At 37.6% G+C, this 22,918-nt stretch overlaps 3 protein-coding genes and 1 long non-coding RNA gene across 5 annotated transcripts; 3 read left to right on the top strand and 1 right to left on the bottom strand.

Moving 5' to 3' along the window:
• Positions 1-512: 512 nt before the first annotated feature.
• LOC135082841 (cytochrome c oxidase subunit 5B, mitochondrial-like) lies at positions 513-4,290 on the top strand. The gene is made up of 4 exons (XM_063977605.1): positions 513-679; positions 2,137-2,310; positions 3,088-3,131; positions 4,013-4,290. The coding sequence occupies exons 1-4, from the start codon at positions 592-594 to the stop codon at positions 4,073-4,075; spliced, it is 369 nt and encodes a 122-aa protein (XP_063833675.1). The 5' UTR covers positions 513-591; the 3' UTR covers positions 4,076-4,290.
• Positions 4,291-5,211: 921 nt separating this feature from the next.
• LOC135082715 (snRNA-activating protein complex subunit 1) lies at positions 5,212-11,278 on the top strand. Of its 2 annotated transcripts, XM_063977488.1 has the most exons (9): positions 5,212-5,312; positions 5,431-5,587; positions 5,966-6,059; positions 6,547-6,793; positions 7,377-7,508; positions 8,095-8,193; positions 9,099-9,207; positions 9,566-10,317; positions 11,131-11,278. In XM_063977488.1, exons 1-9 carry the CDS (start codon positions 5,297-5,299, stop codon positions 11,154-11,156), a joined length of 1,632 nt encoding a protein of 543 aa, XP_063833558.1. In that variant the 5' UTR covers positions 5,212-5,296; the 3' UTR covers positions 11,157-11,278. The 2 variants fall into 2 exon arrangements, with proteins under 2 accessions (XP_063833558.1, XP_063833557.1); XM_063977487.1 differs by lacking the exon at positions 11,131-11,278 and having other exon boundaries at positions 9,566-10,708.
• Positions 11,279-15,556: 4,278 nt separating this feature from the next.
• LOC135082835 (uncharacterized) lies at positions 15,557-21,946 on the top strand. The gene is made up of 3 exons (XR_010259494.1): positions 15,557-15,639; positions 18,450-18,673; positions 21,799-21,946. It is a non-coding gene; the product is annotated as an uncharacterized LOC135082835 (long non-coding RNA).
• LOC135082834 (coiled-coil domain-containing protein 102A) lies at positions 15,633-19,754 on the bottom strand. The gene is made up of 2 exons (XM_063977598.1): positions 19,595-19,754; positions 15,633-16,827 (listed from the first exon to the last, which is right to left on the bottom strand). Exon 2 carries the CDS (start codon positions 16,804-16,806, stop codon positions 15,658-15,660), a length of 1,149 nt encoding a protein of 382 aa, XP_063833668.1. The 5' UTR covers positions 16,807-16,827; positions 19,595-19,754; the 3' UTR covers positions 15,633-15,657.
• Positions 21,947-22,918: the final 972 nt, after the last annotated feature.

Genomic DNA, 22,918 nt, shown 5'->3' with positions numbered 1-22,918 from the left:
TTGATTCAAATACATTCAAGAATATGTTAAAATCCGTTTTTATTAAATGAAATTTTCAATCCTTTTGAAATTTTCATAAATTAACATTCTCTATTGCAGGAGCACGCACGACCCTTTATAGACAAATGAAATGAAGAATATTCGTGTAGTACCGATTACGATTACCGATCGCTAAAATAAAGTGGCAGTGGGCGGGGCACAGAGCTCGTAGAGCTGATGGCCGCTGGGGCAGGAAAGTTCTTGAGTGGTGACCACGAGCCGAAAGACGGAGCGTGGGCAGGCCTCTCACTAGGTGGACCGACGATCTGGTGAAGGTTGCGGGAGATGCCTGGATGCGAGCGGCGCAGGACCGGTCTTTGAGGAAATCCTTAGGGGAGGCCTTTGTCCAGCAGTGGACGTCATTTGGCTGAAATAAACGAATGAACCGATTACGAATCCAAACGTTTGTCACACAGTCACACTCATGTACCCACCTTAAATAAAACCGGTTTTTCAGAAAGGCAATACCGGTTGTTTCTCTTCACTAGTCCATATCGAAAAATTTTACCACTTGCTATCGTGAGAGGCGGTCTAGTGAGAAATAAATTAAGAATGGCTTCCTTGTGTAGACAAATTGTACGCGGAAATGCGATTAGAAGTGTTATGTTCTCTGCTGCCCGGCGAGGATATGCAGACAGAAGTAAGATTTGATAAAAATCCATGTTTTCTGATGTGATCGCCATACCTGTCAAAATTCTACATTACGTAATGTCAAATCAGTAGATTTTATGAAAAACACTCAAAAAGGAAATATTTCTGACTAATTTATTGAATGTACATAATATGTAGGAATTATCTTTGCTTTATTAATTGGGCTAATGCACCTAGCTATGATCTTATACGCAGTCCTGATTATGTAAAAAAAGGAACAAAAATAAGCACGTTTATTGATTATTATTGTTGATTTTATATGATTTTCATCCTTTAATAACTTTAAAAGTCAATTATCTCAGCAAGTAACTACATAATTGATACTGTTCCTTTGATTTATATGTAGTTTTACGTAGTTTATAGGTTATCTTATTGTCTTATCACATATCAATACCTAGGCAGGTACCTACACTTCCTTCATAAAGTAACCAATCGATTGACGGCTTGGACGAATAAACGTTTATTCGTCCAAGATTGACTGCTAATCCATTATGTCGTTCTTAATTAAATATTAGAATCATGTAGTAATCATAGATGATAAAAAAATATTGTTTTTATAATGAAATTAAATTAACTTACTTATTTGACAATTACTGATCTAATAAGGATCTAAACTATCTTGAGCAATTAGCTCTTAATGTATTGGAATAGAAGTATTGTCTGGGGAGAGAACATATTGTCTGTTTCCCTTTCTATCTCAGAAACATATTGCATTGCAGTATCCATCCATCAAAATTATTCAACTTTTAGGCCATTTCAACACTTAAATTTACATATTTAAAATATAAGCTTTAATGCCTTGATACTTTGTTATAGATTAGTGGAAATAGAAAGTTTGAAGAATTAATATTTTGAGATTGTCTGAAGAGTCATTCAAGAAACATTAAAGAAAAAATGTTTTGTTCAAAAGCTAGGTAAAGTTTTATTCTCAGTAAATTTTATTCCTCTTATTGTTGTGTACAATAATTTAGTAATTTAGGTGTCAATTTTATAGGGGAAATTTAAATAAACGAGCTTCAGCATGACAGGAATCCTTGATTCGGAAAGGGATAAAAAAAAAAAAAACAGAAACTGTCCCAATGAGGGTTTTCGCGATTGAAAAATCCGCCAGATGGCAATATGTAGACGGGAGGTCCAAATGCTGCGTGATTGGTGGATTTTGACATATCTGTCAATGTCATGTCAATAATAACCAATCATACAGCATTTGGACCTCGCGTCTACGTATTGCCATCTGGCGGATTTTTCAATTGCGAAAACCCTCATTGGAAATAGCCACTTTTGAAGAGACATCCCTCTGTTATTTAACCCATCAAACCTCAAGTGGTTGCGTAAGACCGCGTAATAATTGATTTCTATTGTCTGGAAGAGACACAATCCTCTCAAAATAATTTGAGAATCTTGATGTAGCAAGATTTATCTTCATAATGCAATCTCTATCCGCAGTGATGCCCGACCCACTTGAACATGCCACCGGCATCGAGCGCAAGGAGCTCATGGCCATGCAGGCCGGAAACGACGACCCCTTCAACATGAAGGTGCTGAAGAAGGCTGCAGGCACTCGAGAGGACCCCACACTCGTGCCGTCCTTCTTTGATGCCAGGATCGTTGGATGCATATGTAAGACTTATTATTATTATTCTGTCTCATTCATTGGTTCCCAAACTTATTTGAGACGCGCTTTTCGACTATACAAAAAATTCCGCGCCCCTACTCCTCCAGTCAAGATTATTTATTGGTTGTATCAAGCAGTCTGGAATGCATTCTTTCAGCGGTCGCAGGTTATTTATACTTAAGTACACAGATGGTCCGCGCCCCCCACTTTGGGAACAAGAAAGAAACAAAGAACACTGGTTTTGCCAATGTCAAGTGTTTATATATAAGGTGGACAGTGGAATTACTTTTACAATAGACGTGACAGCGTTCCTTTAACATGAAGGTGCTGAAGAAAGCATGACATAGATCTGACAGAGTAGTTTTAGTGGAATATAGGCTATATTCTTAAATAATTATAATGATTCGACTTCCTTTATTGTTTTGATTTTGTATTTGTTCTTAGTGTCCTGTAATCTCTCTCTATCTATAGCTTAAATACCAAGAAACTGTAAAAGTTTCAATCAATGAAAGAATGAGCTTTCAAAATTGAGTTTATAGTTCTCTTTCACCCATCCATTGAAAGCAAGCATGAGGAAAAAAGGAGGCTGTTAATGCCTAAAAAATTGTGTAAACTGCTTCTTTAGATTTCATAAACAGGTAAATGTGTCATAATGTGTGGGCATATAAAATGCTCTGTATCACTAGGTACGAGAGTTGCTATTTCCTTGAACGTTGATAATTTACAATAATGGTTATTTGCTTGTGTCATACATAATTTTAATAAATATTCTATTGTTTCAGGCGAAGAACACGCCACAGTCGTCACATGGCTTTGGGTACACAAGGTACTACATCATTTTTAATACATTTAAGAACCACAGCCCACATGCTACTATGAGCATCGGCGTTTTAGCCGCTTTTTAGAAGCTGAATGTAACTTGACGCAACGACAGCAGTCGCTATTATACGCGCGATTTCGACACCGCGTCCGAACGCATTAAGTCACAATGCTGCATCGATTTGGTCTCTAACGTATTACTGTATACAGAATACTGTGTCATGTGTGAAGTCGCTCATAAAACTACATACGCCATCGACGAAAAAAAAAACGTACACGATAAAACGGAACAGTAAAACGGAGTGTGTGAACCGGCCGTAAAACAGGCGTTCGGACACCGTACACTATGAAGTCGCAAAATCGCCGATCTCCGATGCTGATGCATGTTTGCTGTGGCTCTATTATGAATATAGTTTCCGTCATCATTCCAGAAGGCCACAAGTTGCCTATGTGCAACATTACTATAGTTTTAGTTAGAATGCACCCACACATTGGCCAGTGTCTTGGCTAGACCCCGATATGCCTACAAATTTGTCGCATGAGAGACCACAAAAAAAGATAAACTAAACACACTAACTTCGCCACAAAAGTGCGCACCGCGATATTGTCAGATCGCTCACGCCTCACGTGACTAATTAGATTAAAAATGCTGAGTAGATAGATACCCAACTTACTGAGGCTTATTCCACTATTCCCTGTCGTCAATCACCGTCAACGGGGATTAGTGAACTAAAGTTTATTAATCCCCGTTATATTAGGATTTTCTTTTTAATTATATCTTTTTCATTATGAGCTCCATTTGGCGTTAACGGGGATTGTCAACAGGGAACAGTGGAATAAGCCCCTTAATGGCTGATACCGAATTAAATTTTGTTTTGAACTTTCCAGGGGCACCCCCGTCGCTGCGAGTGCGGGCACTGGTACAAACTCATCGAGAAGAAGCCCATCTAAATGCTATTCCTACTAAGTGTATTAAAGTAGTAACGTACATCATCGACGCATCCACGCACAGCTATGTCGTACGCAATAAACGATGCGCTAGTTTCAAATTACCAAATCGTTAATCAACATTAAATATTTAAGCATACACCGTGTTTCATTGACTGCCTCTGTTGGTCGTTGTATTACATAGTGTTATGTAGTTGAATAAACAACGATTGTAAATACGGTTGTGTTTTTGTTACCTACTATGATGCGATGCGTGGGCGAAGTGATTCTCCTGCGTCTTTATCACAGGTTTATTCATTGAAGATGCTACATTGAAATGTAGCAGTAGCTGTATTTAATACAAGATTTCATGGTGGTTCGCCGCTGCAATGCTTGCTTCTTTGAGTTAGAGTAGGCGCAAACCGTTGATTTTTAGTTGGCCGATAGTTGTGCCCGATTTTAAATTGTATGAAGAATCGGCCAAATCGAATCAACTGCCCGACTAAACTATCGGCCGACGAAAAATCAACGGTGTGCGCCTACTCTTAGTAGTACAATCTACAAAAATTGGGGTAGACTGATCAACAAATCGGCTTGAGAAAACCTGCCAATGCCATGATTCTAAAAAGAAAGTTGTTAATTTGTGAAATACCGTTAATATAACGTTATGTAAAACGGCCATTTCACTTTAGTTCAAAGTGAAAGCGAGTATAACTTTTTTTTAAAACAATAACTGACAGGAGCCGTACTAGGGATGCCAGGTGTTTCATAAAATCTATCGAGTCCGTATTCGAAATCGATTTGTGTTGGAGTATTTTTAATATTTTATTATTGTTAGGTAAAATCACACTATTGATTTATTGATACAATGAAAAATCAACATCGAGCTTTGTTATATTGCTTCTGCACTAGATTTAAGTTAAATTACGAAGAAGTTTTTATCTATCTATAATAAGCAGTAATTTAATTCGTAGTCGTTTCGTTATGTTCATGAGGCTTGGTGTTGTTGATGGAACATTTTAATAGTAATAAAGATCTCATATCGATTAAGTATGAATATAATATGAGATAGTTAATAATCAGTTGAGTTTTCTATCGTTGTATTACATCCCTAATACATAGTATTCGTGACTGACAGTGACAGATAGACAGCAGCTGAGAGCAGCTGACATTTTTCTGCTGCTTGCATTTGCCAGGAGTTTGTTTAATGGTTTTAGAAATAATAGGCAAATAATTAATAACAAGATGTCGATTCCAAACCGTAAGTGACTGAAATAACTTTTGTCTAATCAACTAATAAAGTCGTTTAAATTAGCAACAATAGTGAGGTCCTTTTCTAGTCTACTCCACAGTAAATAAATCTAAAATTCTGTTTATAGCAATTGGATTTCGGAGTCAAATCCAACAAGTGCACATAGCGGACGGATTTGCGGATGACTGCGAGGAACTGATCCATCGTTGGATCAAAACTGATACGCTCACATTCGAAACTTTCTGTGAGCTTTGGAAGGATATGCAATTTGATATGCTGTACCAGTACGTATAACAAAATTTTTATGCCTTTCAGAATGTGCTATTCATATGCATGACCCTTTCAATAAATTGAATAATGAATAAAACTTTAGTTAGAGAAAGTTCATAGAAAAGTTCTACTTAAGGTGTTTCTGACATGGCAATGGTTTTATTTACAGTTAATAATAAGAAAAAATTCAACCACCTTTACCATTACATACATTTAGCTCTGTGTTTCTGAGTGTGATTATTTATTTAGGTAAATAATGCAAGTTCAAAAAATAACTAGGTACCTACCTACTTACATTTAATTTTGGTGATAACAGTTCTATGAATTATTTCAAACATGAATGGAACCTATAAAAATGTATAGAAGTTGAAAATTATTGAATTTACTTTCAGTGGCAGATCTTCAGGAACAGAAATAGCAGAGCTGTCGGAAGAACTCATACAAATTGCCAAACATTACATGGTCTCAAACCCTGATAACTTTGAGGTAATATCATTTAACATTATATTCTTGCATAATAATATGCTTTATCTATATTTACTCATCTTTGATTAAGCTAGCACCCATAACACAAGCATATTAGTTGCTTACTTTGGGGCTAGATGGTGCTGTGTGAAATTGTCCAAGATATTGATTTAAGTTTGTGTTTCCACAACACCTTTATACAGATAATATCAATAAACAGATACTAAAGCCCGGAGCACGTAGAATTTTGTCCAATGACCCCAAGCTACTCATCCTTATCGCTCGCGCGTAATTATGTTGCTGTCGCGCTCGCACACTCACTGCGGGCGCCCGTCGCACAGTCGCGACAGCAATATAATTACGCGCGAGTGATAAGGATGGGTAGCTTGGGGTCAGTGGACAAATTCTACGTGCTCGGCGACCAGACTGTAGAAGGTCCACTTTTTAGCAAATTAAAACGCCTAGTCCTCCAACATACTAAATAGTCAACGCTAATCCACATTTCTAGGAATCCGTAGGTGGTCTGTTTCTAGTGTACGGTTTAATAAACCTGCAACCATATCCGGGTTTCGCAACGGTGCGCTTCGTGCCTGAGGATGTTTACGCCATCAAGCGTATAGAAACCATGGCGCGTGCGTCGAGGCGGAAGGATGTGCTTTACATCCTGGGCTCCGTGCTGATCAAGGGACCTGTGCAGTACCACGCGGCAGCCAGGGAACGAGGAATGGAAGCGGCTTTGAAGAAGTATGCTGAAGGTATGAACTGCCCTGCTAGACATTGTAACATAAATCATTTCTAAGATGTCCACTGCTGGACAAAGGACTCCCCCAATAGGGGGACAAAACATGTTTCAATGTCGAATTCGCAAAAAAAAGCGATATCGAAATCTTCTAAATTACAACTAAAGAAAAACAACCAAAGTTAAGAATATTAATAAAGTGAATTAATATTCTTAACTTTGTCTAGACACTCTCAACAAGATTTCTGCTGCAGATGATTTGATGTTAAAAATTCACGTTTTCTTTTCACAATGATTATTTATTTCACATTTTATTTCACAATTATTAGTTAGCGCTATTTCTGAGTATTCTATAGTTGGCCAAATGGTGAACGCATAGATGGTAAATGCGCGATGTTGCTATCGCGCTCGCACACTCACTGCGGGCGCCCGTCGCACAGTCGCGATAGCAATATAATTACGCGCGAGCGATAAGGATGGGTAGCTTGGGGTCATTGGACAAAATTCTACGTGCTTACGGACCAGACTATAGCTATGACATACTAATTTTAGTATAATTATTACTAGACATGTTCTAAGACTCTTCGATGTTCTTTCAGGTACCACAGGCATAGACAGAATGGGCGTGCGGCCTAAAGGCGTGTTCTTCCGCCAGAATGAGGAGCTTGATCTGTTGAGAGAGCTCAACCACATCACCAGGCGGTACGCGGAAGCCAAGAAGGCCATACCAGGTGAGATTGTACTAATTGTAAGATGTATAGAGTTGCAGTCAAAACTCATAATCAGTCAAAACCACTTTTTGGTTGATGACCACACTGGTTTTGACTGATGCCCTTGGTCAATATCGCTTTTGACTGATTTTTTCAGTCAAAAGTGGTTTTGACCGATTATGAGTTTTTACTGTAACATAATATACAAAGGCACATCAACATAAACGGTATCTTAAGTAGTTACAACAGGAGCTCTTTTGCTCAACAGTATCTATCTAGTCAGGTGCTGTTGACTGTATTTCCGGTTATCTGAACAATCTATCCTAGAGATAGCATACTGCAGTCCACCAAGGTTTCGTCGTTTGTGTGAAAAATGAATGAATAAAAAAAATCAATTTCTATCGAAAAAAAAAACACTAGAAAGATGTAGTAATATACTTGGCTAGTACACATTTGTTTGTAATAATTCCTAAAATAAATATATAAATACTGAGTCATATCAATCTGAAAATAAATAGTAGGTACTTCAAATTGAAATCAAATAATTTTATTTGCTGAACAAAATGTCATGTCGAACTTTCACAAGCTGTTATGTATATTTGTCCAGGTAACCCTATATGCCTCAACTACGTAAACGAAAAGCTGGCGACTGAACTGGACACATCGCTCAAAGGGATCATCAATGGAATCGTGGAAGAAGGAGACGGTAAGTGATATAAACATCTATTGTTCGTTTCATCCACGTTTATGTATTCTAGCAAATAAATTATTGAATTTGAATTTGAAGACGCGCGGGGTCGAGGTCGCGCAGGTTGCGGAGAGCATGATCAGACCAATCCGAGCGTCATTGTTGGCATTGGCAGCGTTGCAATGAGTTTTCGCGAATGAAAACTCCGCCAGATGGCAATACGTAGACGCGAGGTCCAAATGCTGCATGATTGGTTATTTTTGACATGACATTGACAGATATGTCAAAATCCACCAATCACGCAGCAGTCAGACCCCACATCCACGTCCCGCCATCTAGCGGATCTTTCATTCGCGAAAACCCTCATTGGATAGTTGTCCGTGAGTGCGCGCGCAAACTACAATGATGACGCTCGGATTGGTCGGATCATGCTCCCCGCACCCCGCGCTTCTTCGTGGATGAAACGATCTATAATAACTATAGCAACACTTTGTTTTAACCAAATGACATCTCGAATAGAATTTATTTGCTGTCGGAGAAAGATCTCCCCCAAGGATTTCCACAACGACCGGTCTTGCGCAGCCCGTATCCAGGTGCTTTCTGACCTTCACTTGATCGTCTGTCCACCTAGTGGGACACCTAGACTATCTACCTAGTAGTAGTAACCCGCTTTACGATTCGTGGTCGCCGGTTTGTGCCACCAATGCTATGTGGCAACAAAATGACAACACTTACAGCACCCATTAATGTTTCTGGCAAGTTAGCTAGATAGTAATAAAGCCTTTTTCTATTATCTTTATCTAGCTTATTTATAACTTTATTTCTTGTCTCTTGGAGGAAACTCATCATTTTCTTCTGATTTTTCGGGTCCAATTTTCCCCTGGTTTAAAAGGAGGTTTTATATCTAGTTTCACATATTTCAGAGGCGAACAAGAAGATATCAGAGCACTACTCCACTGTCCAAGCGATAAAGGATAAAGCCATGAGGCAGGGTGTGGAAGGCGTCAAGTTCTTGGTCACCACTAAAGAAAAGTAAGAAATTAATGATTAATAAGTTAATTATTGGAGACAACTTTTGAACAAGGTTACCTACCTTTTGGAGCAAGAATGGGATACTCAAATAAATATTCGTTACATACAGACTGCTTGTTAAAACCTACGGGTAGTTAAAATTTTCGATTAATCAATTTTAGCCCTAGTCCCTGCTAATCTTCTATTAAATAGCTAGATTCCATAGAGCGCATGTGTGTTTATTTAAGACCTAATTCTAGAACTACCATCAAATTAGGGAACGGTCATGTTGCTTGAATTCTTTACAAAATACTTTTGTCTTGTCTACAATGATACTTGTCAATGTTACTTCTAAAATAACTTGCACACTTGTTTTCAGAGTCGAAGAAGAGAGTCCGGCCAAAGAAAATGACGAGCCTAAGAAAAAGGAGAAAGTTAAAACGGATAAACCTGCATTTGTCAGGAAGAAGTACAAGAAAAGGTGCTTCGTCAAAAACCTCGCTAGAAAAACCCGCAAACGGAAGAGGGAATCCTCTTCTTCTGACAGTAATAGCCCTGAACCAAGTCCGCCACAGTCAGATGGATCTCAAGAAGACACAGACAACGAACTCCTAAATTCTCCCAGCGATTCTGACACAGAACCATCACCCAAATTAAAAGTATACACAGATCTCAATCTCGAAGCATTCACCAAAGCCGTCGAACCCGAAAAAACAGACCTCAAAGAGGCGGATCTAAGTGGGGAAAAAGAAATAAACATCGAGATAGACAGGATACCAATTTACATAACGGAACAGGACGGGAAATTCTTCCAAATAGAAATCATCGATGAAAAGAACGAATCCCAACCGGCTACAGAAGATTCCGGAGCAACATTGAGCAAAATTGATGATGTTTCTATCACGAAGATAAACCCACACGGAGAAGGCACTTCCAAAGACTCAGATTCAGAAGAAGAGACTGTGGTTACTGATAAAGAAATGAAGAAGAAGGCGAACTTGAAAAAGCCAGACAAAAAGGAACTGAAAAACACGAAAATAAGGTCCAAATTCAAACGGCTGGGGCTGCTGCATATGACCAACTTCGAGATGACCCCCGAAGAGCTGTCTGAGAAAATGAAAAACAAAAGGGGTAGGAAAAAAATTCAAAAATCACCACAGTAAATCATGCATAATAACCATCAATACACTAAAACTGTACATATTATTTTCATAGACGTAGCTTGACGATTAATGAAAATTAAAATGAAATATTTTATTCAGCGACACAAAACAACATAAAAAAATTAAAACAAAACTAGAACTAAATAAAGTATGTACTTTATGTTCTATGCGCGGGAGTGCGCAAGGTATTTTCATATGGCAATAGTTCGTTCGTTCTGCCAAATGACGTCCACTGCTGTACAAAGGCCTTTCCCAAGTTTCCATAACGAAAATCACCGGTCCTGAGGTGGAATTGTGTATAGCAATCGTACCTAATCATTTAACAGTTCATAACGTACGATAAAATCCGTTAAACAAAGCGTTTGACAGAATAATCGTACGTTATGAACTGTCAAAATTAAATGATAACGATTGCTTTACACAATTCCACCTCGTTTGCTTGCATAAGGTATGGATTGTTTCGTCCACGAAGACGCGCCCCCACCAATTTTTGGTCGAAGGAAGCGCGGGGTGCGGGGAGTTTGATCCGAGCAATCCGCGGGATCATAAATTGTAGTGTGCGTGTGCACTCATGGATAGTTTAGCGTGTACCGATAATGCTCAAACATTAGCGGAAGAATGGTGGGGCGCGTAGATGAAACGATAAATCTATACCTTCCGTGACCTTCATTAGATCATCGGTCACATGCATATTGCATTGCAAGTACCAAAAACGCCAACTTATCTACTCTGATCAATGTTTGTCACATGTTAATTTTGTTTTGTTTTATTTTCATGTCAGAAAAATCAAAACGCGAGGGAAAATGATCAAGCATTCTTCCATGTGTATTTAATTTATATTTTTGCACGCTCGCACACTACTGCATAGACAGTGCAAGTTGTTTATTGTGATTCAAATACATATTATATTACACATTATTATAAACATAGCTACTAGTTTTATTTCAATATCTGGGAATATTAATTTGAAATGAAACATGACATTCCACCAAAATGTTTATTAATTACAATTAATTAGGTACTTTAGGAATAGATAATTTTAGGGCGCCATGTAAAATAAAGCTAGATTACTGACGGATGTCGAAATAGGTATATTGTCTGTCTCTTTCTAATGTATGCCCGCGCTATATTTCCGTCCTGCTCTGAAATCAAGCTATATTTTACAAGGCTTAATTACCACATTTGAACTTCTATGTATACATTTTAGGCCTTTCAATAAATTGAAGTCAGTCAAGCTGTAAATTAAGTTAATCATGGTCTCATTACAGTTACAATCAAAATCAGTTCAGCCATTGAGTAACAATCGGATACACATTTGTAATATTTTTCATTGGTGCATAATTTTCATGAAATAATCTTGTTTTAATATTTCATTAATACCTGTAAATTGGTCTTATTGAAAATAAGATCATAAAAATAAAGAGGCAAGCTAAGCAATAAATATCTTAACTAAATAATATACAAAAAACGCGAATCAAAAAATTATTATACATTTTGGTACTTTTACACTTTATAATAAGTTTTCTCAAAATAGGAGAAGATACAAACATATTTATTTTATTGTATTGATGTTGTCGGGGAAATGTTATTTATATTGTAAAAGAGGTTTAATAAAATATATAAGAAATAGCACGAAAAAATAACTTTTTCTTTATTAGATCTAAGAAATCGGATGACCACATAATAATAAATAATAATAATATTCTCTCTACGTATTTCTTGCAATTCATATTTATTGATTGATAAAATGTTTGAAATTCTACAATTTGAGCCACAATGTTAAGATAAAATTTGATTTTTCGCTTGAAATTATTCAAAACTGTTTTTACACCGTAACCAATCAATATGAAAGTACTACAACCCGATTGAGCAAACTGCGCACTTCGCCTCCACACCTAGGGTTGCCAGGTGTCCGGCTTTAGCCGGACATGTTTGGCTTTTTAGGGACTTGTCCGGTCAAAAATCCCCTTGTCCGGCCTGTCCGGCTTTTGTTAGGCTTTTTGTGGCTGCCGCGCCCAGTCAAAAGCACACGTACGCGGAATGTTGGGCTACCGATTTGAAGATGATAGTTGATAGTAAGTAGCTAATCACCTATGATGAGCATGACATGAAAAAAAGGCGTGTCCGGCTTTTATGGTTAAATGTCCGGCCAAATTAAGCACCGAGTCCGGCTTTTGTGTTTTTGGACCTGGCAACCCTATCCACACCTCATACCCGCACACCTCGCTCCGTCCGTACCAGAACGTCGATGTGACGTCACAGTGGCCAGGTGCGCAGTTAACTCAACCGGGTTCTAGGTAAGTGATTAGGTACAATCACCTGGTAAATGAAGTCGTCGTATCTTTCAAATGAAAAATCATACTTCTACATTCAACAATAAAATGCAAGTCCCAAAAATATCTTTACGCTACCATATAATTTTGTTAACAGTTATTAAACTTGCTATTTGAGCCACAATACACATTCGTAAACTATAGACTATCACATTGTTAACACACTAAAATCATGAATTAGGACTTGGTTCAAAAATTAACTAATGAGCAGATCTAAGACATTTTTAATCTGGCATCATGTGTTCAAGCTAGTATACTGAAGTATACACGCCCATCAAACAAGATGTGGACCTTCAGACCTTATTTTTCAAGAGTAATTTTGGCAGGGCATTTCACTTGTATGTAGTAGGTATATAGCAGGGGTGGCCAACCGGTCGATCACAAATACTAGTCCAGTCGATCATGGCAAGGCAAAAATACTACATGATTGTGTACTAAACTATGCTGTTTCATTTAAGATTTCAAGAAGTATGTAAGTGATAGATCGCCCAGGGTTTCGTTAGTAAACAGTAGATCTTATGTCTAATCAAGTTGGCCACCTCTGGTATACAGGGTGTTAGGTAAATGGGTATATGAGCCGACACTAGCCCATGTTAACATGGTCATATAAATGGTATGGTGAAGTCAGAAAATTGATATCTTCATTTTAATTATTTTATTTTTCATACAAATCGGATTTTGTAAATTTAATTTTGTATGAAAATAAAAAAAATTAAAATGATAATATCAAATTTCTGACTTCACCATACCATTTATATGCCCATGTTAACATGGGCTAGTGTCGGCTCATATACCCATTTACCTAACACCCTGTATAGGCTCCAAATGGTTCGTATAATATTACACATGGTGCTGCTCGCCAGTTCTGTTACTTGAACTTGGCTTGACACGCTGCCGCGTGTCTAGATTTAGGTATTTTTTACCTACCAGTTTGATATGAGTACCAAAACTGGTTGTAGCTGACGTTGTAAAAACATGAAAAAATTTTAGGATGTAGAAATAAAAAAATAAGATACCCAACTAGGTATTTGAAGAAAAATAAAATGGAATGCACTTTAAATGCTTTCTGGAAAGAAATATGAATTCTGTCTTAATAGTAAATGCTGTTATCAGACTGCCAAGTAAAATATACAGTGAACATCTATTAAATAAAATATCAGAAAACATAACCCTTCTTCTGGTGCAGTCGGGTAAAAAATAATGTAGCTCAATACCAAAATTAGGGTTATAGCCTGACCAGGAACATAAAAACCCTCGCCATGTTGCGGAAAACTAATGGTACTAATTTCTTTTAATGGCAACAGTAACTGAAAACTTCATTGACATGTCACCTTGCATGTCAGTCTATTGCTGTCAAAGTGTAAACAAACTTTATTTTAAACTAGCTGACCCGGCGAACTTTGTTCCGCCTTAATGGCAATAAATAAGCAGACTTTTTTTTTTATTTCGAACGGGATAAAAAGTATCCTATGTCCTTCTCCTGGCTCTAAACTACCTCCCTGACAATTTTCAGCTAAATCGGTTCAGCCGTTCTTGAGTTATAAGCGAAGTAACTAACACGACTTTCTTTTATATATATAGATGTGCGCAATTGATTTTGTGAATTAAATTGCTAAAATCTTTTTATAGTCGTGAAATAAAAGTGGTTCACAATGTGTTCAAGTATTTGTCGAAGAGAAATAATAAGGGTTCGGACAATATTTTCATTGAATAATTTTTCCGACAAGGGTGTCAAATTGACTGACATGTTTATCGTATAGTACAGTCCACTATGAAAATTAGCTGTGGTTTGTTTCAACTACCTATTTTAAAGGTTTTTGTCACTTTCTAAGTGTTGAATTTTATGGAATTGGGAAAGAAGTACCGAGTTTGTAGCGTTCATGAGCAGACATTGCAGTTGAATATTCAAGTTCTGAATTTGATTATTGATGAATAATAAAATAAATCCTACTAGCTCGATTGATGTTTTCATTTAATTTATTTAAACCAGGTTACCTATAATAATATTTTTTTGTTAATTCATGAAAATATCATATTAGCCCGTAATCCTGAATCCTGATACATAAAGTTAGCCTATTAATTTAACACAGGTACGACTGTACTCAGTGTTGCACTATCATATGCAATTGACGCGCCTCTATGCCAGGGTTTTTATGTTCCTGGTCAGGCTATACATTGATTAGTTAAACTTATTTTAAGCAGCTATTAAGTTTATAATTATCTTTCAAAGTCTAAAAACTGATGATGTATGGTTAAAATATACATGAAATGTTAAATTGTACTTTGTAGTTCCTAACACTTGACGCTTACTACTTAACTAACTGTTCTTCGAATCTCCTATCTCATTGCTCGAAATATAGATCACGCGAGGAAAGTTGAGGCGAACATAGTATTAAATTCAGAATACAAATCAGTCTAACGCCTGTCAAAAGTAAAAGTCAAAATTTCTTTATTTGTTTAGACTAATAAATAGTTCTTACAAATCGACATTTTGCTCTTAAGGAGTATTCACAAACATTACTATTAGGTCCCACAGTGCGCGTGGACGCACAGGGTGACACACAAACCAATCACAGAGCTCTATTCAACGCTGTGCGTTCGATTTGCTGCTTCACTTAAGCAGGCATCGTTTGTGAATACGGGCATGAATATGCAAGACGTCAGCGTGACGAGCGTATAGATACACTTTTGCTTCTGTTGATCGCCTCAACTCTCGCTGAGCGACGTATAACCTACTTTATTTTATTTTATTTTGTTTGGAAAACATACAGTGAAACAATAATATATTAACCACTGCTTAACCTACCTACAACATTAAAATATTGCAATCCACAACATTCTTATTTCTCAAAAAAGAGGATTCTCTTTTTAAATTCTTGACACAAAAACGTTTGTCAAACATCCTTCAAGTAAAGCATAAACTTTTGAAGTTTTTACTGGTGCTAACGAAATAAATAGTGAGTATTTTATAATTTTTAACAATTTTCGCTCGTCTCCACTATTGCTAGTTCGTCGTCTTCGCCCGACGTGTTCGTTTTCGCGTCGAAATGCGCGAGATTCGCCTCCGACGACCCATTGCTGGACTCGTGAGATCTCGGACTTACGCTAGATTTGCGAACGTACAAAATGTTCGAATCCAGTCTAGAATGTTCGTTGGTGAACGGCACACCGTAAGCGCTGCCGTCCGATATCCGATTTAACTTATGAATCTGCTCCCTCAACTCGCAAACCTGCCCATACAACTTCTTGTTCTCCCTTAGAATTGCTATGTTCTCCGTTTCTAACAACTCCCTCTTGCTCCATTGTACTGTATTCTCCGACTTCAACCTTTCCACCTCCATTTTGAACTCAGCTATCTTCTCCTCCAGAACCTGTTTGGCTGCTATTTCGTCCTGCAACTCGTTTTGCAGTCTCTCTACTTCGCTATGACTAGAATCGGTGGATCCTATAGTTCTGTCGCAGTGCGTCAACTCCATTTTTGTATTATGCAGCTCCGCCGTCAACGTTTCTATTTTGGTCAAAAGGAACGCCTTTTGATCCTTCTCGCTTTGTAAATTCTTGCAAGTCTCGTCCAACCTCAATCTGAGTTCGCTCAATTTGTTCGCTAAAACGTTGTCGACGTTGGAAAATTTGTGGGAATCTAAGGACGCTCGCTGTCTGATCGACGGCTGATCGTTCGGTGATACATAACCGACGTTTTTCCTTCGCAATTCGACTCCGTCTTCAGTTGTCAAGTCACCTGAGACAATTCTACTCTCTCCAATGCTTAGCAATTTTTCGTTGTCCCGTTTGAGTTCCATCAACTGCTGTTCCAGTTCGTTCTTTTCAGCTCTCGCCGTGGCTAGCTCCTTGGCTTGGACGTCGACTTTAGCCTTCAACTGTTTGGCTTCTTCCCTGGCTTTGTTTCGTTCGTTGCGGACTTTGCTCCACTTCTCTCGCCAGTTGGCGGTGCAATCGGACCACCAGCGCATGGTTTTCTCCATCTGCGTGGCTCGCGCACGGGCTTCGTCGAGCTCTCGCTGGTATAAGGCCTCCTTGGCCTCCCAGTCGGTGTTGGTGTACCGCATCGCGCCCTCGTGGTCGCGGGAGCGCCGATGGCTGCCGCCGTGCGAGCTTTGCGCCATTTTTCATTGGTCTTGGTTTACCTGGAAGAAGAAATACCAACATTATAATAATTATGGTAAAATGAATTCTTAGAATAGGCTCCATTCTACAGCAGAATTGTAATGGTAAGTACAGTATCCCATCAAAAACAATACTTGTCAAAAAAACCAAGTCTCGCAACTCAGTTGTTCTACGGTAAAAAGTTGTGAGATCCATGTAATACCAAGTCCAGGCCAGGAAATCTTTAACGTTTTACATAAATATATTGACTTGGCCATCGCACTAAATAATTTAATTTACACGTGTTTTCATGCGATGGCCAAGTCAATATATTTATGTAAAACGTTAAAGATTTCCTGGCCTGGACTTGGTATTACATGGATCTCACAACTTTTTACCGTAGAACAACTGAGTTGCGAGACTTGGTTTTTTTGACAAGTATTGTTTTTGATGGGATCTCATTTCTTTTTGTATTTTGTAGACAGCAGTTATGTATCTAGAAAACTGGACCGAAATTGAAAAATTTTACTCGACTTGGCGGTTGCACTACCGTGCCCCCAAATATCATTTCTTTTTGTATTTTGTAGACAGCAGTTATGTATCTAGAAAACTGGACCGAAATTGAAAGATTTTACTCGACTTGGCGGTTGCACTACCGTGCCCCCAAATATTTTAGTTTTTCCTTGATTCATACACCAAACACTACTTATATTCCAAATTTGAAGCTTCTAGGTCTGCTAGAAGTGCCTTAGAGTTTTGATGATCGGTGAGTCAGTGAGTCAGTCAGTGAGTGACAAAATTAAGTAACTTTGACCCGTTATAATTCTTAAACTACTGGTTTAAATTGAATGAAATTTTAAATATACCGTGTCTTTACAATGCCTGCATAGCTAATGAAAATTCAGCCTTCTAGTTTTATCCACAACGAAGTTACAGGCGGTCGAAAATGGCCTGAATTGCTTCGAGAAAAGGATGGTACGGCCGTGCCGCTTTTTTGCTCGACTTGGTGGGGGCACTGCCGTGCCCCCAGATAGTAACATTCCTATAAAAGTAAGTTTTAGAGTTAACAAAAAATCTCCTAAACATCTCAGTTTAGCCTAAAACAATAAATTATACCCAAACAAATCTTGGTCAAAATTTTGTTTCCATGACATGCTATGTGATAATTATATTCTCAAGACTCATCACTCTTCTTATTCTTTATCCCCATTTCTAGTTTGTATATCAGCTGAAATCCAATATACTAAAGATTCTATAAATTTCTGCTCCTATTAATTCTCATTGCAAGTTGGTCAAGTCAGCTGAATCTACAATGCGCTATGCGAAACATTCTCAAGACCTCTCTCTCTTAATCTTATTGCAAATTAATACATCTACAGCAGGGTTTCCCAATTTTTTTTGCCAAGGAACCCTAATTGATAATACTTTTCCTAGCGGAACCCCCGTACTACTCCGCCCGCACGCCCTGCCCCTCCCTTGTGCGTAAACAAGTCGGTGCACGCGAACAACGTCGGTCACGAAACGTGGGATAACATTTTTTACGGAACCCTTGCGGCCTTTCCACGGAACCCCGGGGTTCCGCGGACCACCTTTCGGGAACCGCTGATCTACAGCACACTTCATAGGCCATGATTATTGCGTTATACATCTACTGAATCCACAGGTCATGAGTGGCTGTCCACCACCATCGCCCCAAGTATGCCCGCAAGTGTGCCCGCCGCCGCCGCCCGCGGCGCCCTGCCGCGTGAAGCCCATCATGCGAGGGCTCCACTGGGCGCAGACCAAGCGCGTCCTAGCCCAAGCCTGGGCCCTGGCCTTCTTGGGAGGCGCTTGCATTTTCTTTTTCAAAAAGACGAAGAGAATAGCAGCTTATAAAGATTTTTATAAGTTAGTACTGTTTTTTAATATTATTTACTCTATTTTATCTGGCTCGAAGGACCATAATGTACGGGGAGAGGTAGAGAGTATTGATCGTTGTTAACTTATGACTATTGATATTGATAATGAGACTAGTGTTGCCAGGTCCAAAAACACAAAAGCCGGACTATGTGCTTCATTTGGCCTTGTACTATCTTCTATCTTTGAATGAACATTATTCTGTGGACGGCAGCCACATAAAAAGCCTAACAAAATGCGGACAGGCCGGACAACACAATTTTTGGCCGGACAAGTCCCTAGCCAAACCAAACCAATAGCCAACCTGGCAACCCTAAATGACAAGTGCTTTTACCGTGTCAGTGTTAAATGTAAACTTAAATGTAATTCTAGTATGTCCCTATATCTAGGGTATACATTATCATGTAGCATACTGCTGAAAGAAATCACTCCATACAATTTTGGCCCATCATTGCCATCGACCTGGCCGCCTTAGGGGGCCTTGCATTTGTGTTCATCTAAAGCCAAGGATAGAGGCATATAAAGATATTATACATAAGTACTCTTTCTATACATATATCTTTTTGATAAGGCAAGTACCTACTTGAGAAAAAATTCACTTCAGCTTTGAAATTGAGTTTAACACTACGCTTTTGCTCGCGGCTTCCCTCGCATAAATTTCGTTCTGTTAGGGCCTTTTGTAGCATTCTAATGGTCAAAAATAATGTAGAGAATTTTGAAATTGGTATTTTCAATACAAAGAATACCATTCTGACTGGATAAAAGGCACAAGGACAGAAATCACAACAGTTTTATATCACAGTACGATTATTTAGGGTAACTTGACATTCTGCAGTTTAAGCCAAAGGATATTAAACTCTTGGTACATAAATAATAGAAGTTAAATAGTGAAAGCAAGTAAAACAATCGAACCTGCGTTAGTTTCTCAGCTGCTAACCATTGATTTCTATTTATTTACACCACTAAAACACTAGTTACATCTGGATATTTGTAATCACTTGATATAATAATAAATTATGTAAATGAATTAATAAGCCTTGAATAAAATACAAAGACTAAAGTATTAAAAAATTTATCGTTTTCAACACGATTCATGAAAAATTTCGAACAGTTTCGTGCGCCTAGACTGAGATTAGTTGACCAATGGTTTTTTTATAAAATCGATGATTGCTATTGGCTTGAATATGTTTTCCTTAATTTTCATTGGCCGAATATAAATTCCAAACAATCCACCGGCAATAGTTGTCACAAAATTGTTTATTTAGCATTACCGCGATTGTATGGCGCGTGGTGGTGAGAGGAACGAAATTTCTGGCCAATAGAATTTGCCGATATGTCATGTTCATGGCTCCTATTGGTTATTAGTTAAGTTGTTTAAAAATCCCTTGGCCTTTTAATGTTTCGTGGGACGTGAGCATGAAGCTACAGATAAAAATGGAGGCCACACTCCGAATACCTACTTGAAGCACAAACTAAGTATCACTATCTCGCTCTCTGTGGGCAGACTCGCTCTTTCTAAATAAACAAAAAATATAAAATTGCTCAAATTCAATGAAACCAATGTAAAATCTTTATTTCTTGACATAGGTATCATTAAAAATGATAAGTGTAATTACTGGTAAAACGTTTTAGGAAGAAATTACTGTAAAAAATGTGAAAAATGTTTACAATGATCCAATGTCGGAAATCACGAAATAAACACTTACGCGTGGAATCTTATGTCACTTCCAGGCAGCGTTGCCAGTTTTTTTTTTCGCCAAGTCGGGACTTTGACCAGTACTTTTTGAGTGAAAATAGCGGGACTCTTCCGTCAGAAGCGGGACATAGTAAAAAAACGTATATAATCAAAGGTTTTTAAATATTTATCTTTTTATTTCACTTAAAATTACGTTTACGTGACAATGTATAGCAAAAGTAGCCATAGAAAATGGATTTTAACAAAAAAATAATATTTTAAATCAGATTTACTCTATCGTTAAATTCGTCTTTAGAATAAAAAAAGAATAAAATTAAAAATGTTTTATTCTTTAGAATAATATGGCGTTTCAAACAATAGTTTGGTGAAGTGAGTGTCTCTCTCCGAAAAGCGGGACCGAGCCTGTCCCGCGCGGGACATTTAAATTTGATTTAAAAATCGGGACGTCCCGCCAAAATCGGGACGTCTGGCAACGCTGCTTCCAGGACACCACGTACTACCGCAACCACGCACTACAAAATTTTGCACCAATTCTTGTGATAAAACAATGATTATTTCCTGTAAACAATCTCAAACGAAATTAACTGCTTAATAAACAAAATAGTAAACAACCGCCATGATGGGCCGGATTGGGCCGATGTTGCCACATGGTACCGATTACCCAGGAATTGGGATTGTAATTCCCTGATTCGCCAACACATTAAGCCTAAATGGCCGACAATTTTGTGATTTTTTATTTAACTAGGTAATCTTAGTTTCAAATATTAATTATTTATTTGTTTAACTTCTGATTTGGTTAGTGAATTGGCTATTTCGAAGAATTTGCAAGGAGATTTAAATCAGAAGATAGCAATACTACAGTTCACACTAAAAAGAGAGGTAGGGCCGCAGAGAGCGAGATAGATATAAGTAGGTATTTGACTCAAGTTTTTGTTCCAACTCTGCCCTCCATTTTTATCTTTAGCTTCATGGACGTGAGGTCGCTAAGGTCAAAATTCTCCTAATAAAAATTGTAGGGTAGGTAATTAAACTGAAAATCTCTAATGGACCTCCGCTAATAAATTAACATCCATTTGACAACAGTCCAGTGTACATCTAATTCTGGTTGCCAACTAATTTAAAAAAAGTTGCTATTATTTATGAGGGTAATAATAAAAAAAAGTCAATATCATTACCATTCATCATTTCAGCCACAGACGTGTACTCCAGAGAGATGAGATGTACTCACGTGTACTCTAGGTCTAGAACATAGGATGCTTTTGTATTGTAGACTTTTTAACTAATGTGGCGCGTTTTAGGTTGAAAACTACACGTTATAACATTTAAAAGTACGGTGCAACATCATCATCATCAGCCTGATATAATAATGTTTCAGAACTTCTACAGCATGCATCTAAACTTATCTTAAAAATTGTTACAGGAAAGGAGAGTTTGAAGATTGGGCTGATGAAATGGCGAGAAAAGGATTATTTCAATCTGTACCCAAAGAATCTTTGCCGGATAACCAGCACATGAAAAAATAATTGAACCCTTGTTGAATAAAAATAAATTATTGTTATTTGATTGAATACAGGTGTATTTATTTATTACAACATTTAACTACTAAAATCGCTTTTTAGATAATGTTAGCGATGTTAGCTCTCTAATCTTCCTCAGCCCCCTTTAAAGAGAGGTAAACTTATAAAATGGCGTTTTCCGTGAAAGGCTTTCGAAATTACAACTACGAAAATACCTACACCAAACAAAATTTTGTTCATCATGCTCCTCACAGAACCACTACACCACCAAATTCGGTTAACGGAGTTATACTACCCATTTCCGGTCATGCGTCTCTATCGTAAAGAATCATCATTAATTTGATGAGAGCGAGAGAAAAAAAGGGAATGGGTAGCTGGAACTACAACTGTGGCGTTCTGTATACAATTTTTAAAATGTATATTTCTTATCACTACTCATTGTTAGACTAATATCACTATAACAACAAACATTTATTAGATATTCGTCGCCTTATTAACCTATTATTATTTAAAATAAACGTTCATTCATGTATTTCCGGACCGGATGTAGTGAGCACGGATTCCCAAGTGTTGTTCTATTGTTTTATCTACTTTCTGTTTAGCTCTAAATAACTTCTGTAGCTGTAGGCAGGACTTGGCAGGAGTGATGTTAATTGAGATTATGTAAATGTACCCTCCAAACACTCCGCATAATGTTTTTTTTAATGTACCTATAATGTTATTATTTCGTTTAATCGGTCATTCGGTCCTCTTTCTTTCGCATAGTAGGGTTGCCAGTATTGAACGAGTGAGACAAATCGATATGGTTTAAGTTATTTCCAATATTTTTATATAATATCATTGGTTATTTCTATAAAAGTTGTTCTTCTTCTCGTTTAATTTTATATAGAGTAAAAAAATACATATAAACGGGTATTAAGATAACTAAATAAGAATTTGTTGTTTGACAAAATATGTATTCATAATCGATTTTAATTTTAATTACTTTTTTCGCTAATTAATAACAGGAAGTGATTTGTGGCT

The sequence above is a fragment of the Ostrinia nubilalis genome, chromosome 22, assembly GCF_963855985.1.
Source record: "Ostrinia nubilalis chromosome 22, ilOstNubi1.1, whole genome shotgun sequence".
NCBI lineage: Eukaryota > Metazoa > Arthropoda > Insecta > Lepidoptera > Crambidae > Ostrinia > Ostrinia nubilalis.
Note: the sequence above shows the minus strand (reverse complement) of the source record. Positions and strands in the feature narration are given on the sequence as shown.

What these genes read in the sequence shown, in the direction of transcription:
- LOC135082841 (XM_063977605.1), top strand. Translation starts at nt 592, where the DNA reads ATGGCTTCCTTGTGTAGACAAATTGTACGCGGAAATGCGATTAGAAGT. An exon ending in GCGAGGATATGCAGACAGAA is followed by an intron (nt 680 to 2,136) that starts GTAAGATTTGAT and finishes CTCTATCCGCAG; the next exon opens with TGATGCCCGACCCACTTGAA. An exon ending in CATGGCTTTGGGTACACAAG is followed by an intron (nt 3,132 to 4,012) that starts GTACTACATCAT and finishes TGAACTTTCCAG; the next exon opens with GGGCACCCCCGTCGCTGCGA.
- LOC135082715 (XM_063977487.1), top strand. An exon ending in CAAACCCTGATAACTTTGAG is followed by an intron (nt 6,060 to 6,546) that starts GTAATATCATTT and finishes CCACATTTCTAG; the next exon opens with GAATCCGTAGGTGGTCTGTT. An exon ending in TTTGAAGAAGTATGCTGAAG is followed by an intron (nt 6,794 to 7,376) that starts GTATGAACTGCC and finishes ATGTTCTTTCAG; the next exon opens with GTACCACAGGCATAGACAGA.
- LOC135082834 (XM_063977598.1), bottom strand. Translation starts at nt 16,806, where the DNA reads ATGGCGCAAAGCTCGCACGGCGGCAGCCATCGGCGCTCCCGCGACCAC.